Source organism: Pygocentrus nattereri, chromosome 15, assembly GCF_015220715.1.
Source record: "Pygocentrus nattereri isolate fPygNat1 chromosome 15, fPygNat1.pri, whole genome shotgun sequence".
In the NCBI taxonomy this organism is placed as follows: domain Eukaryota; kingdom Metazoa; phylum Chordata; class Actinopteri; order Characiformes; family Serrasalmidae; genus Pygocentrus; species Pygocentrus nattereri.
Window position 1 is genome coordinate 28,524,165 of NC_051225.1, and position 14,777 is coordinate 28,538,941.

The window sequence follows — 14,777 nt, forward strand, 5'->3', positions numbered from 1 at the left end:
AATTTCCTTTTAATATTAGCCCGTTCACAATGCGCTGTACTACAGTCGCCAGCATACGCTGCAACGTATTGTGTGCTCTGACTCCCCTACCCCAGCGACGGTCTATGGGACACAGGTTACACCTCAGTCCTACACAATTCCACACAAATCCACACCAGTGATCTCTATTAATATCTATTAATTATTAATCCATGAACTAATGCTAATCTTTATTTTATATCTAACATTAGCCCCGCCACTCAGAAACTGAGCCAGAGTCTTAATGAACTTGCAGTAAAGATAGGATGCCAGGGGTCTATTTCAAGCTGGTTCAGTTCAGCTCCTGAAGTCCTACCCAGTGTTAGAGTTGACTTGGCTGTATCTACCTAGAAGATCAAAAAATCCTTATTGGAAAATATGCTGTTGGCCTTTTAAAGGACTGAATCCTTTTGCTTCCAACCAAAACTTAACAGTGAAATAAGAGTATTACTACAATATTCAAAGTCTAAATATAAGCAAGGCAATTCTACTAAAACACAAAAAAATTACAGATATGCATTTTATTTCAGGGACTTCTTTGAAGGCACTTCTGTGTAGTCACTGTGTCACTGCTACGCATCACTGCTGTGCTGAACATGGTCCACCACCCAAATAATATCTGGTCAGCAGCAGTCCTGTGGTCAAAAACTGACCAATGATTAATGGGAGAAAAGCCAAATTGCATGTATAACTATTGTATTAGAGTCTGTAACTGTTTATAATGGGCCTATAAAGTAGATGGGCCCTCATAATGTCGCCAGTAAGTGGAAATATAAGGTAGTAGTTTCCAGTAAAGAAAACCTTTTCAATTACTTCCAGCATTATAAGGGCCCACTTCATGATTGTGTGTGTGTGCGTGTGTGTGAGTACACAAATGTTTATGTACAGGTTAATGATAATGGGAGGGAAAAAGCCTCCTGCACTCCAGACCTCAATGTTCGAAGCAATGAAGGTTGCTTCACTGTAATAATAAGCTTTCGCCCTCTGCTGGTGCCAAAGGCAAACTGCAGCAGAACTCACAAGGGATCCTGCCATGCTCTCTCAAGTCATCTTCACCAATGGCCTTTTCAGGACACTTTGATGCTGGTGAGCACATCATTCTGCTGGACCGTGGCAGCATATTGAGAGACAGCAATAAGACTGTTCAACATGGTGCTACAACAGTTTCAGTTTCCAGTTCAGCTGTATTTTGTGCAGCACTTTTAACAGCTTTATAGAAGTTGCTGGGCCAGGTCTCCTAACTGTGAACCAGTCTGTGAATTCCAGAAGGAACTCTGGCCAGTGCAGGAGGGGCTGTCAATCACAAATCTCACTTACATTCAACCCTCAGGGCAGAGTGAGACAAGTTCACAGGGTTGACATATTATTAACATATTATATATGTTGTTTTACAGTATGTAAGATGCATTTTACAGAAACGTGTGTTATTCTCAGAGAACAGAGAATCAGCCTTGTCACCATGTCATTTTCATTTCTAAACAGATGATAAATCTAAGCTATACTGTTATCTATTTAATTTAATATGTAAATCATATTTATGAGGAACTCTGAGACAGAGATGAGATTCTTTGTAGAGTGTACATATCTTTTGACACTTTCCTTGTTTTTGACTGCATGTCTTTGTAAGGTACATTATAATCAAGGTGCAAAAGATGATGTTTTCTTCTAGTATTTCGTCACATGTCCTCTCTTTAGAGCATTGTGCAGCGTAACCCTATATTTTCAAATTTTGAAATTTATTTGTAATAAAGTAATAAAAAAAAAAACATACTATAAAATCTTACACTATATAAAAAAACTACAGTCCCAATCTAAAGTGATGATGGCTTTTTGATCAGTGAGATTCATGAGAATGAAAAACTACAGTTTTTTGTGTTACATTACACTAAAGATCTTAAATATAGTCCTTGTTTCACAGTATGAATGTGAGGAGTTGCATCTGTTGGACAGAAAAGTATGAACCTAATAGAATAATACAAACAATACATAAATAGAAGATTCTCACATATCCTAAATTCAAAAGATACTGTTTTTTTTGAGGGGTTTGGTGTCAGGTGCAGATGTTCAGGGCAACTTCCTCCAAAACCCTTTCTTTCCTACCCTGCTCGTCCTTTTAAAAGTTTAATAGCATTCTTATACTAAAAAAACTTTATACAAATGTGCAAGTCTCCGCAAGATTCCTTGGTCTGAAAGTTTTTTAAAAGCGCTCCACTTTCAGAAGAACACAAGCTGCTTCTGTAGAGTTCAGTGGAAAGAATGCTGTAGAAAGATCTCAAGGCAGTCCAGTGGTTTTCTTTGAGAGATGAATGAATGCAGTTATTCCTCAGTGCCAAATCCTGGTAGAGACTGTAAAGAAACTTCTGTAGGAGTGGTAGCTCTGCTCCAGGACAGCAAGGGGCTCAAGCTGCAACTGCAAACAGCAGACTGGGAGAAGTCACGAGAAACTGGATTCCTGGAATGGAGAAAGGAAAAGCAGTTTACCGGTTTCAAATTAAGGCTGTTTGATTCCAGAAATTTAGGACTCAACTTTGAATGTTCCAATTTCAAGAATGGATTCCACAGAACAATTAAGATGGCAAAATAAAAAGGACAGCTTTACAATCATTACATACTAATACATTATTATGACAGATAAATGACAAGCGCTCTTCATTGCTTCCACCTCAGTTGTTCCTCAGGGACACAAGATGTCAATCCCTTATATGACTCAGTAGGTCTTTGCGACTTTCTAGTGTTTCACGTTCTCGTTCAGATCAAACATATTTGGAAACAAACTGAGTGCTTATAAATGCAAATAAGTCTATTCATCTCCAACTTATTCATTCATCTTAAATCTCTCTTTTTGCCTTTTTTTGGTTAGCTACTACATGAGACTTTTCTGCGCTGCTGTGGTGATCATCCGACTGCGTGCCAATCTTCAGGGTTACGTTCGGTGAATTAGCAGATATGCATTAACTCCAGTGTTAAAACCATTTATTTGTTATCTTGTTAATGGCAGTTAGAAAAAATGCAGTGGTGCCTTCACTTGTCTCAGAAAAAGCACATGCTAGCTTTCAGTAGGAGGAGAGACCTAGATAGCGGATGAAGTTAGGCATGACTAGATTAGGAGTAAAAACTTGTAAAAATACAAAAAAATGAAAAATTTTTTCCTCCTAGATCACTATTATCACGAAGAAGTTTGATAAACGTGAGCTGCTGGTTTTAAGCTAAAAGACACAAAATGAGAAAGACTAGGCTAGCAATGCTGGCTGAGGTGACATGATTTGTGTTTTTTCTGTTTCTCTTAAAAAGATTCTAAGCTGGCTGCCTTTACTGCTTGATATGAGCATCCTGACCAATCACAGATGATCAAGATGAGTTTCTGTCTGTTTATGTGCATTAAGGCATTTCATGTGATTCAACAAATGTGAAAAACAACACAGGCTAATCTTTAGCCACATTAACTGGTCATTGTGTTTTTAAATACATTTTAATGCACATCACAGTTGTAATTTGTAGTAATGTAATAGTAATAGTAATATGGTCTGGCTAACCTCGCTGGCTCCCCTGATGCGACGAGAAGAAAGTGGACGCTTCTGTTCATGGATATCTTGTAGTCTAGTGATCAAAAACTTCTTGTCCTCCCCCTCCTGGAGATGAGAAAGTTATGAGTAATGATAATATTGATAAGATTACACCTATAGACATGATGCAGGTTAAAGAAGTGGTTCAAAGAAAAATCTAATTTACTCAAAGGGGAACTTCACTCAAATCCAAAATTGCAGCATTAAATAATCAAGATATAAACAAAGTCATCCAAAGTAGTTTGATGTGAAATGCTCCGTCTTGAAAAAAATTTAGTCTGAATTGGCCACAACAGATGTGGCAGGAAACGGACATCCTAAACATTTAACGGCTCTTAAAAGCTCTCATAAAACTTATTACCTGAAATTTTTTTTTTACAAATATGCTGCCTGATGTCAGACATTGTTCTACAATAGTTTGTGCTAAGGTTTTGGCCTAAAATGTATTTTGTAAAATCCATGTAAATACAGGGTGTTCTATGGCAAAACAGGGTCCAAAGAAAACTTTTTCCCGTTATCAATATTATGGGCCAATAGTTTCTCACGCCCAGGTTGAAGGCCTCGGTATACTTGGAACAAGCGAAACGAAGCTCACCAAGTTAACACGAAGTCGAAACCACCTATAGGGGCTTACATATTCTCTGTGAGTCTGTTTTGGCTGTTGCGTTTGCACTGACCAATGTGTGTGACACGGTGTGGAAAGTCTCAACGTTTGTTAGCCAAAGCCAGGCAAACATCATCTCCACAAGAAGAATACCAAAGCCTTAAGCCTAATCCTGGAGATTCACCTCACCACTGGCACTGTATTTAGTCTGAAACTAGATTTAATCCATGTCTGGGAAACAAGCCCTGAATATAAAAACTCAAAAGACATGTACATCCCCCCCCCCACTTTGGATAATAAATAAAATGGTGATTTTGTGTGATCGATGTTACGACCTCTGGTTCCCATCAGTGCCACTGTAAAGAAATCTTAATCACCAAGTTTCTCTACAGTGAACCACTTTATGTCAAACCGCTTTGATTGACGTAAAAGTCAATGTTTCCATTTCAATGACTGAGTTCTTCAGAAAGTTTGAAACAGCATGGAATTCCCCTTTAATATTCCCCTTCCTTTGGCTGATACAGAACTCTGTTAAGGTTGTTTTTGTTGCTGGGATATTTACTGCTGAATCAGGTTTACTGGCTTTGCCAGAGTTCACTTTCCTGTCCCAAATGCCCAAAACACCGCTGGTAATTAACCCCGCTTGTCAGCTAATGGCTTAGTCTTTCTGCATTCCTGGTAAGGTGTCACTTATTCAATTACAGGTTTCACTCAGAGTGCTTTATCTAAAAGCATCTGACAGCATTTTTAACCTTCTTACATTTTCAATCTGCTCCTGCAGCAGCTCAATAATCTTCCTCTGTCCATCTACCACTTGGCTGTGGAAATATATCACAATTCTAGTGGAAGAGAAACATAGTTAAAATCAACTTTATATACACTCTTTTACTAATAATTATTTACACAAACTGAATTCACAGCAAAGCAATTATAAGCCTTGAAAATACATTAAATACATGAATGTGACTAGAAAACAATACATCAAGCTTTTTTTTTTAGGGATTTTGACATTTGAAAACAGCCAGAGAACTTTTTTTTTTATTTTGGCCAAAAATGAGCATTGAACATTATTATTAACAATTCTGATGTTCCAAAAATCTGTGTAACCAAATCATCAATTTCAGAGCAGTTACACTCCCAAACCACATCATAAACATGTCAGAAAGCACATGAGAAATTACTTAGACTGTTTTATTGCTACTCAACTGTATTCTGGTTGAGGGACCATACAATGAGAGAGAGGTAGAAAGAAAGGCAGATAGAAGTTGACTCACAGGAAGATGCCAGCAGCGAGGAAGAGGAAGAAAGGGTTCTCCACCAGATATTTATGAGCCAACAGGAGCCAGCTGAACTTTTGGTCGTTCTTAGCCAGCTGTTCTACCCATATCTTCCCAGACTGGAACATGGTGTTTAGGCCACGGAACGGGCCGCAGCTGTCAGACGGCTTTATCCTGCTCCACAGAGACACACGCACAGGAGAGCAGGGGTTTAAATCTCACAACAATGTGAGTAACATCTTTAGGAAAGAACACAGTGCATCATCACATTATTTTGGCAGAAAACAGAATTATTTGAAAAAATATATTAACCTCTTTAACACAGTGAAACCTCAGATGGTTCCAAAACGCACTTATTTTTTACTTCATGACTTTCATATTATGATTATACATTCAAAAGGTGGGTGTCATATGAGAGCTGTAACTGTCTTCTTTTAAGTCAAATAGATGGGTAATATAAATTTAAAAAAGGAGAATTCACAATTTTTTTTCTACTAAAAGTTGACGACGTCTTTTCATTTGAGGGGAGCTTTTATACATTAAAAAAAAAAAAAAAAAATCTACCAACACTTTAAAGTTGATTCATGCAGTTACTGAATATTTTGCCTTAGGATTTAGGCATGTAAATTCAGAGGGTAAAACCAAAATATAGCCTGGAAAATAACTGGTTAAACCCACAAAAGTGACAGGAATGTGGCTGAAATACAATCAAAAGAAGGCAAGAAAAAAATTGAGGGCATGTTTCAATGAAAATTGATCATAAATGATTCTAACATTTCAAAATCATTGTAATTGAATCATCAGCCCAATTTTTTTACACTCCTAAAAGAAAGAGAAAAGAGAAAAATCCCTGGCGAAAGATTTTGTGGGAAAAGGGGTTTGTGAAATTATAACATGGATATATTAAGACATATGCATGCATGTTGTGTCCACATCAATTTGAGCTGCGTCTTCCGACATACTTACAGATGGTCCCAAGACTTTATACAATTTTAAAGCCGATCATTCTTTCAGGAATCATTCAGGAAGTCTCTCAACAACACGTCATTAGAGACCCTAATGAAAATCCCCACCTGATTATAAAAGGTGGAGTTGACTGCTGCTCAACCTTCAGTAAATCGAGTGGAACATGTTATCCGCCGTACTTGTAACATCCCCAACCAGTTTTCGAAAATCCTTCCTTCCAACGTATGTGCATGAAGAAGAAAAGCACATTTTATTTTATGATGCATACTGTCTGTCTGCATGCTCAAGCTTGTGCACCAGTTTACATTACACACAGGCATGTGTCTGATTTGCACCTGAAATCCACACTTTATCCACTGCTCTAAGTCAATATCATGCTGCTATAGCAAACTTGCACTCTGGACTTCATATTGCTGCTAACTGCCTACTCTCCTACTCTCCCTCTCTTGTGTACTTTCTATTTATTTATCTATTTTAATAACAGCTCTTGGGTGTAAACTGGACCATGAGATCTTAATTTCGTTCCACCTCATGTACCATGTGATGCAAATGACAATAAAATCTCCTTGAATCCTTGAATCCTTGAAACTGCCCCTAAAGTAGCACTGAGTGTGGAGGGATGACAGAGTGTGATCATCATCACAAACCTGTAAGAGGAAATTGTGAGAGTATTTGTGTGCATGGTCATGAATGAGCAGTACACTCACGTCCACATGGTGTAGGTGACGCAGACTGCAGCTCCCAAGAAAGAGGGGAAGCAGAGGAGGGTGATGAAGAAGGTGGTCATCTGGCTTGCCCTCCACGGCTTCCTAGGAGCCTGACAGTTCATCATCAAACTCGTCTACAATAGCAGAACAAGACAGAAAGGGGTTTCAGTGTCACAAAGTAAGGTATGAACTCAAGCTGGATGGCAAACTGCCTGATGAAGTTGTGCAGTGAACAGTTTCTCTCTGCATGGCTCACCTTCTTCATGTAGAAAAGGAAGAGAAGCTTGATGACCTGCACCACAGGCAGAAGAGGAGTGAACAGCACGCCCAACCTGCACACAAATATAATACGGTCACAGAGAACTTATTGCTTATTAGCATAGATATGGTTTGTTTTTCTAAATGAGCTTTTTTTATTTTTCACTGGAGAAATAAGGTTAATGTAGCTAACAAGTAATGCAAACGTACAGCTATCCATTATCTTTGCTTGACTTATTAAGCATGACTAAATCTTCACACACTTGCCTTAAACCATGTGGAGTTCTTAAATAAACAAATGAATGTTATGTTTGAAAATGTATCCCTTTAATTTAGCTTTCAATTAAATTTCTACCTCTTATTTTGGCTTTATGTTTAATTTTATTTTTCTATTGTATTGTCCTTACTGAAAAATATTAGAAGAAATTCAAACACAAATTTCCTTGATTACTCTATAAATTATGCTCTGTATATGTATTATATTATTTATTATAATGGACAAGTTATTATTATTATTATCATTATTATTATTATTATTATTATTATTATTATTATTATTATCATCATCATTATTATTGTTATCGTCGTTGGCCGCTTAATCCAGATTGGGTCGCAGTAGCAGTTGGGAGAGCAGAGAATCCCAGATGACCCCGTCCCCTGCAACTTCCTCCAGCTCATTCCCAGGGACCCCAAGTCGCTCCCAGGCCAACTTGGAGACGTAATCCCTTCAGCGGGTCCTAAGACGACCCCGGGGCCTTATCCTGATAGGCCGTGCCTGGTACGCCCCCACAGGGAGGTGTCCAGGGGGCATCCGGATCAGATACCCGAACCTCTCCTCTCAATGTAGAGGAGTAGTGGATCTACTCTGAGCTCCTCCTGGATGGCCGAGCTCCTCACCCTATCAAATAGTGTGTAGCCCGCCACCCTGCAAAGAAAGCTCATTTCCGCCACTTGATCTCATTCTTTCGGTCATTACCCACAGCTCATGACCATAGGTGAGGGTCGGGATGTAGACCGACCGGTAAACAGAGAGCTTTGCCTTATGGCTCAGCTCCCTCTTCACCACTACAGTCCGATACAGTGACCGCACTACTGCTGCCACCTGTCCCAGCCTGTGGCCGATCTCACAATCCCTCTTCCCATCACTCGTGAACAAGACCCCAAGATACTTAAACTCCTCCACCTGAGGCAAGTCCTTTCCCCTTTCCTGGAGTGGGCATGCCATCCTTTTCCAGGCTAAGACCATGGACTCAGATTTGGAGGTGCTGATACGCATACCAATCGGTTCACACTCAACTGCAAACTGCTCCAGTAAGCACTGGAGGCAACCATGTGATTCAGCCAAAAGAACAACATCACCCTCCGGCCTCCACACATAATGCCCTCCTGACCTTGGCTACGCCTTGACACCCTGTCCATGAATATCACGAACAGGAGTGGAGACAGGGCACAACCCTGCCGGAGCCCAACGCTAATACTGAAAGGGTCCAACTGAGTATATGAACACAGCTCTCACTCTGGGAGTACAGAGATCGAATGGCCCGGAGTAGTAGCCCCGGTACCCCATACTCCTGGAGGACCTCCCACAAGATATCTTGGGGAACCCGGTCATAAGCCTTCTCCAAATCCACAAAACACATGTAGACTAGGTTGGCAAACTCCCATGCCCCCTCAACAATCCGCAAGAGGGTGAAAAGCTGGTCCATTGTTCCACGGCTGGGACGGAATCCGGATTGTTCCTCCTCAATCTGAGGTTCAACTATCGGTCGGAGTCTCCTTTCCAGCACCTTGGCATAGACTTTCCCAAGGAGGCTGAGCAGTGTGATACCCCGAGACTTGGCACACACCCTCTGGTCCCCTTTTTTAAAAATGGGGACCACCACCCTGGTACTGTTTCTGAGGTCCATGCAATATTGCAGAGGCGCATCAGCCATGACAGCCCCACAATATCGAGAGCCTTAAGCATCTCCGGACGAATCTCATCCACCCCGGTGCCTTGCCACTGAAGTGCTTGCCAACTACCTCAGTGTCCTCCACAAAGGAAATGGAGCTTGACACGCCAGAGGCCTCAGGCCCCGACTCCTGTGAGGGAGGCATGTCTCCCGGATTAAGGAGCTCTTCAAAGTGCTTCTTCCACCGACCGACAATATCCTCATTTGAAGTCAGAGTTTCTCCACCCTTGCAGAATACAGCTTGGGCGCAGCCACCCCGACCACTCCTGAATCAGCGGACAGTTGAACAGAACCTCTTTAAAGCCGTCCGAAAGTCTTTTTCCATGGCTTTGCCAAACTCCTCCCACGCCCTGGATTTTTGTTTCTGCTACCATTGAGGCTGTCACCTTTTTCGCCGGTCTGTACCTCTCTGCTGAGTTGGGAGTCCTTCGGGCCATCCAGTCCCTAAAGGCCTCTTTCTTCAGCTTGACGGCCTCCCTCACCACTGGTGTCCACCAGGAGGTTCTTGGTTTACCGCCCCAACAGGCACCCGCAAGCTTTTGGTCACAGCTATGCCTGGCAGCTTCCACAATGAAGATTTTGAACAGGATCCATTCAGACTCCATGTCCCCTACATGAGCACGACATGAGAAAAGCTTTCCTGGAGGTGGGAGTTGAAATCATTCCGAACAAGGGCCTCCAATAGTCGTTCCCAGCACACCCTCATTATTCGCTTGGGCCTACGAGGTCTGACCATTAGTTTTCCTTGCCATCTGATCCAACTCACCACCAGAGGGTGATCACTTGACAGCTCAGCACCTCTCTTTACCCGAGTGTCCAGAACATACGGTCCCAAGTCAGATGAAACGACAACAAAGTCGATCATTGACCTCTGACCCAAGCAGAGTTTTGCTGTCTGCTATTTTAATTCGCATTGAGGCGACCCTCTCATCCACCTAGACAAACTCCAACTGCACAACCACCAGCCGGGAACTCGTAAGTATCCCCACTCCCGCCCGGCGCCTCTCAAACTGTGATATTATTATTATTATTATTATTATTATCAACATCATCATCATCATCATCATGTGGTTTGTTGTTGACATAATATTATAAAAATTAACAAAATTGAAGACAAAATTCAGGCTTGAATGACAAAAATGGGCAACAGTATGTTGCATAACTAAAAACAACTGAAGCAGTAATCACCAAGCCTGAAATTTGTCTATACTTTTGACCTTTTTGTTTTTATAAACAGAAAACAGTGTCAGAAACCACAGTTAAAAGTCTATTTGAGTTTACTTAACAGGTGGAAACAGCCTAATTTCAAACAACAAATTATGGCTGAACGGGTATACCTGAGTGTAGGGGAAAACTGAGTAAATTCAATTTCTGGGCAAACCATCAGTTTAATATTTCTCTTTAACATCTCTGGCTGTCCTGAAAGCCATAACAAAAAGGTCTGTCCAACCCACAAGCTACGCCTAACAATCAATCTTCCCTTCTTCATGAGCAAAGCATTAAAAGATATGTAGTTACCAAGCTAACGTTTGCCCATATATGAGCTCCAGAACATTCCGCGCAATATCAAAGACGGGCTTCCTTTCCTTTTTCAGGACCTTCTGTGAGAACAACCTGAATGAGAGGAAATATGTTTATGCAAAATGTTTTGCTGAGGTATCAGAAATGCTGTTTTGATCTTTTTAAATTTTGTTCTTTAAGTGGTACAGTATGTCAGGGAACTCACCTCCACAGGAACTCCCCAAAGAAAGTGTTCAGCATTGTGAAGATGAAGTCCATCAGCAGGAATCGATATAACTCCTGTCCCACAAAACTCTCCCAGCACTGACAACATAGCACACACATACAGCTCCAGTTATGTTTAATGACCAAACTACGGGGCAATGCTTTATTTTCACCTTGCCTTTACAATTAAATGTCTACTAACTTCAGTTTAACTTAACGTCAACCTGTTTGTATAGCTTTGTGAATAACACCACTACCTCACATGTGGCAGAAGTCATTTGATAACATGGTTGCAATGGTTCTCTCACCTTCAGGCTCACACTCCCTGGGTCTGCAGCCACCCGACCCAACCAGTGGTAACACAGCACTCCAAGCACGCTTACCTTCAGCATCAGATTCCTAGCAATGAAGAAGTAGCAAGGACAGAAAAAAAAAATAAAAAATCAGCTTTTGAGAAAAGAAAAAGGTTCTGGGTTCAATGTCAGAGGACCTCCATTCTGTTCATGTTCTAGCATGTATGATCACCAAGACAAATTTGTGGAATCAGGACTGAATCAAAAGTTTCCTCACTAAGGATAAATTACTGATGGCAGAATCCTATATCCAGTATTGATATCACCAATACCAGGAGAAAATGCTTGATTTAGGTATTGGGAAAAAAAAAACACATTAGATACAATTCTGGGCTGGTACAGCCTTGCTAATACACAACATGCTGTAAAACAAAGTAAAGTTGGTCATGTAATAACATAAGAATGAGTAACAAGATACATTTCATTATATCAGCGGTGTGGAAATACACCTTTTTTAGATGGCTAACTTAATGAGCAATTCCACCCTTTTCCATACATTTTGGCACTTCAGTCATTTGAGATGTAAACCAAGTTATTCAGAGAGGTTTGATGTGATAGTACTCAGGGTCTACAACACAAAAACAACCATTTTATTTACTATACGAACCTACTCAAGTCTTTTATAGGTGATGTTGATAATGATAAAGTAGTTATATCTCTGTGAAAATACATTATCTTTGTATAATATTTAGCCTTACAACGACCTGCATGTACCTCTCTGCCATTAATGGATTTAAAAAGTGTGTTTAGGCCAAAATCTTACCTCAAACTATCGAAAAAATGTCTTGGCATCAGGCAATGCATTTGCATCTAATAATCTTTGGGTAATAGCTTTCTGTGATGGAGCTTTTAGAGGCATTAAACACTGTGGACATTTCATTCCCAACACCACTACTGTGAACAATTTTCATATTACACCACTCTGAACTGTTTAATTCCCCTGTAAGTGAGGAGATTCGGTTTTAAAATAGCTTAGTTTAAATAAAAGAACATATAGAATCAGTATTGTGAAAACTGCCCACACACACACACACACACACACACACACACACACACACACACACACACACACACACACACACACACACACACACACACACACACACACACACACCACTGACATGTGAGGGCAATGTTTTGTGGGTACAGTGGAGGATTACCTGAAGATGGCAACATAGTTGCGTTTGCTGGGGGAATCATACTCTTCCATCCATGCCACAGTGTTGAAAAAGCCGGGAATAAGCAGGTTAATGGAGGACACGGCCACCGGGAGCGCAAGCAGGCTTGCCTCCTTTAGCAGGAGACTTTCTGTAGTGTTTGAAGAGGAGCGGACACGGACCTGCAGGTCCTGAGAGAGACAGAGAGAAACATAAACAAAGAGGCAGAGAGAGACAGAAAGAGAGAGAGTGAGGAGAATAGCATGATATTTGTGGTTCAGCACCGGAAATATTTGTCATTCCATGTTCTAGGAAGCCTTCACTGACCAAACAAGAACACACACAATTCTGAAATGCAGAGACTGCAACAGAGACCGCCTTCCAACTGCAAAGAATGTGTAACAGACAAAAGAGTAGCAAGTCTCAGCTTAATCTGTGTCTAGGGAACCGATGCGTTCATGTCTACATTCTTTGATTTAGTAAGAATTAAAGTTAGGATTTGCCTCATTGTAATTATTAGACACATAAAGTAACGTATACATTGCCTTCACGAGTTTATGTTCCAGTATGTCTAAGTCGTTTGGGCAGAGGGGTGAAGCTAACTCGAAACAATTGAGCAGTAAGTCAGTTTGTGTGCAGTGTATGACTCTCATGCTCACCTTATGCATGTGCTCTGAGAAGTAGTAGATGGCACAGGTGCACGCAGCAGTGCTGCCAATACATATGGTCCAGGCCAGTATCTGAATGCACACAGTTGCCAGACGCTGCAACCACGAAGACTTCACCTCCTTACGGTTCACCTCCGCAACCAACTCCTAAACAGACAGCAGGAGGTTAATAGATGTGACACTGAAAGTACACCTAAATACTTTTACACTTAGATGATTGCTTGAAGACTTTTTGGCAGTTTTTCCACTGTGTAATCAAAAAAAAAAAAAAAAAAAAAAAAAAAAAAAAAAAAAACACACTGACCCAAACAGCAAACAGAACTGAACGCTTTTTATTTTCCACCTACTTGAGAAACAGATTGAACTATTTTGCTTAACTAACTACCTTGCTTATTGGCTGATAATTTATTGGCTGCTATGAAAAGCTATACTAAAGTACTGCAGTACTACTCAACTGGTCTATGAATGCTAGAGCAAATGTTAAAGTAAATGCTAAAGTTAGCATTAGCTTCCTAACTAGTTTAGCAAACTCTTTACAATAATGAGTCTAAAAACAGCAATCAACAACAACAACTGTCGTTGGCTTCAGCAAGTACTTAAAGGGTTCTGGTACCAAATGCTCCTGTACTTTCTGCAGATTAAAAACACCCTTTGTCTTTGTTCAGTCTTGAATTTGTTTATGTTTATAAGTCGGTTGTCTTTGTCTACTTCTCTAGGCTTGCTTCCTTTCAACTGTCTATATTTTCTTTTGGTTGTACATCTTAACCCTTGTTCTTAGTCCATTTCATCTTGCTCCTGTTTATGGTCTGGTTTTTCCAAGTTAGCCCATCTTGTTTTGTTGCTTTATTGGGTTGTTGTTCAACCTGATTTCCTTACTTTGAGCTGAGTGGAGATGTTCTCAGACTGAAGTCTAACTGAGGATTTCTTTGTGACTTTGAAGTCCCAGGAACAGAAGACCTTCATGGCCAGCAGACCTTTGGACCGGTCAACACGGAAACTCTGCCCAAACGACTTAGACATGCTGGAACACAGATACATAAAGGCAATATACGTTACTACATGTGTCTAATAATTACACTAAGGCAAGTCCTAACTTTAGTTCTTAATGAATCAAAGAAAGTAGACATCAGAGCATCAGTTCCCCAGACAAAGATTACTCTGAGACTTCAGAAGTGAACTGAAAAGAATCTTTAAGCAGACAGAATGTGATTAACAGCTGCGCTTAATCTGTACATGACAAGAAGCATTAAGATTAAAAGGAACAGTTCAGTGAAAATTCAAATTAACACAATTTTCCACTTACCACAAATGTAGTCAATGGGCCAAGACATGTTTGGAGTCCAAACTTTGCTTCTTTTGTTTAGAACTGGAGCTGCGAGGCTAACATTGCTAATAAACATTACAAGTCAATAGGCACCCAAGTAGCCAAGTAGAGTCTTTTCTGTAAATAAATCCCCAAAGTATCTCTCAACCTTCTGTAAAACTACATTCAGCTCATCAGATGCCTAAAGAATTTACTGCTTCTTAAA

General features: G+C 40.4%; 1 protein-coding gene across 5 annotated transcripts in view; it reads right to left on the reverse strand.

Moving 5' to 3' along the window:
• Positions 1-524: 524 nt before the first annotated feature.
• The window catches only part of tmc6b (transmembrane channel-like 6b), a 37,985-nt gene continuing 23,732 nt past the window's right edge, over positions 525-14,777 (reverse strand). For 3 of the 5 annotated variants that reach the window (XM_037545398.1, XM_037545397.1, XM_037545399.1), the window contains exons 10-21: positions 14,125-14,269; positions 13,240-13,395; positions 12,584-12,771; positions 11,379-11,469; positions 11,072-11,169; positions 10,864-10,959; positions 7,392-7,467; positions 7,136-7,269; positions 5,460-5,636; positions 4,946-5,024; positions 3,552-3,647; positions 525-2,470 (exon numbers count right to left, since the gene is read on the reverse strand). In XM_037545398.1, the coding sequence (XP_037401295.1) occupies positions 2,453-2,470; positions 3,552-3,647; positions 4,946-5,024; positions 5,460-5,636; positions 7,136-7,269; positions 7,392-7,467; positions 10,864-10,959; positions 11,072-11,169; positions 11,379-11,469; positions 12,584-12,771; positions 13,240-13,395; positions 14,125-14,269 (1,354 nt within the window). In that variant the 3' untranslated portion in view covers positions 525-2,452. Of the gene's footprint in view, positions 2,471-3,551; positions 3,648-4,945; positions 5,025-5,459; positions 5,637-6,535; positions 6,643-7,135; positions 7,270-7,391; positions 7,468-10,863; positions 10,960-11,071; positions 11,170-11,378; positions 11,470-12,583; positions 12,772-13,239; positions 13,396-14,124; positions 14,270-14,777 lie in introns of those variants that run through there. The other 2 variants (XM_037545400.1, XM_037545401.1) reach the window with 2 other exon arrangements.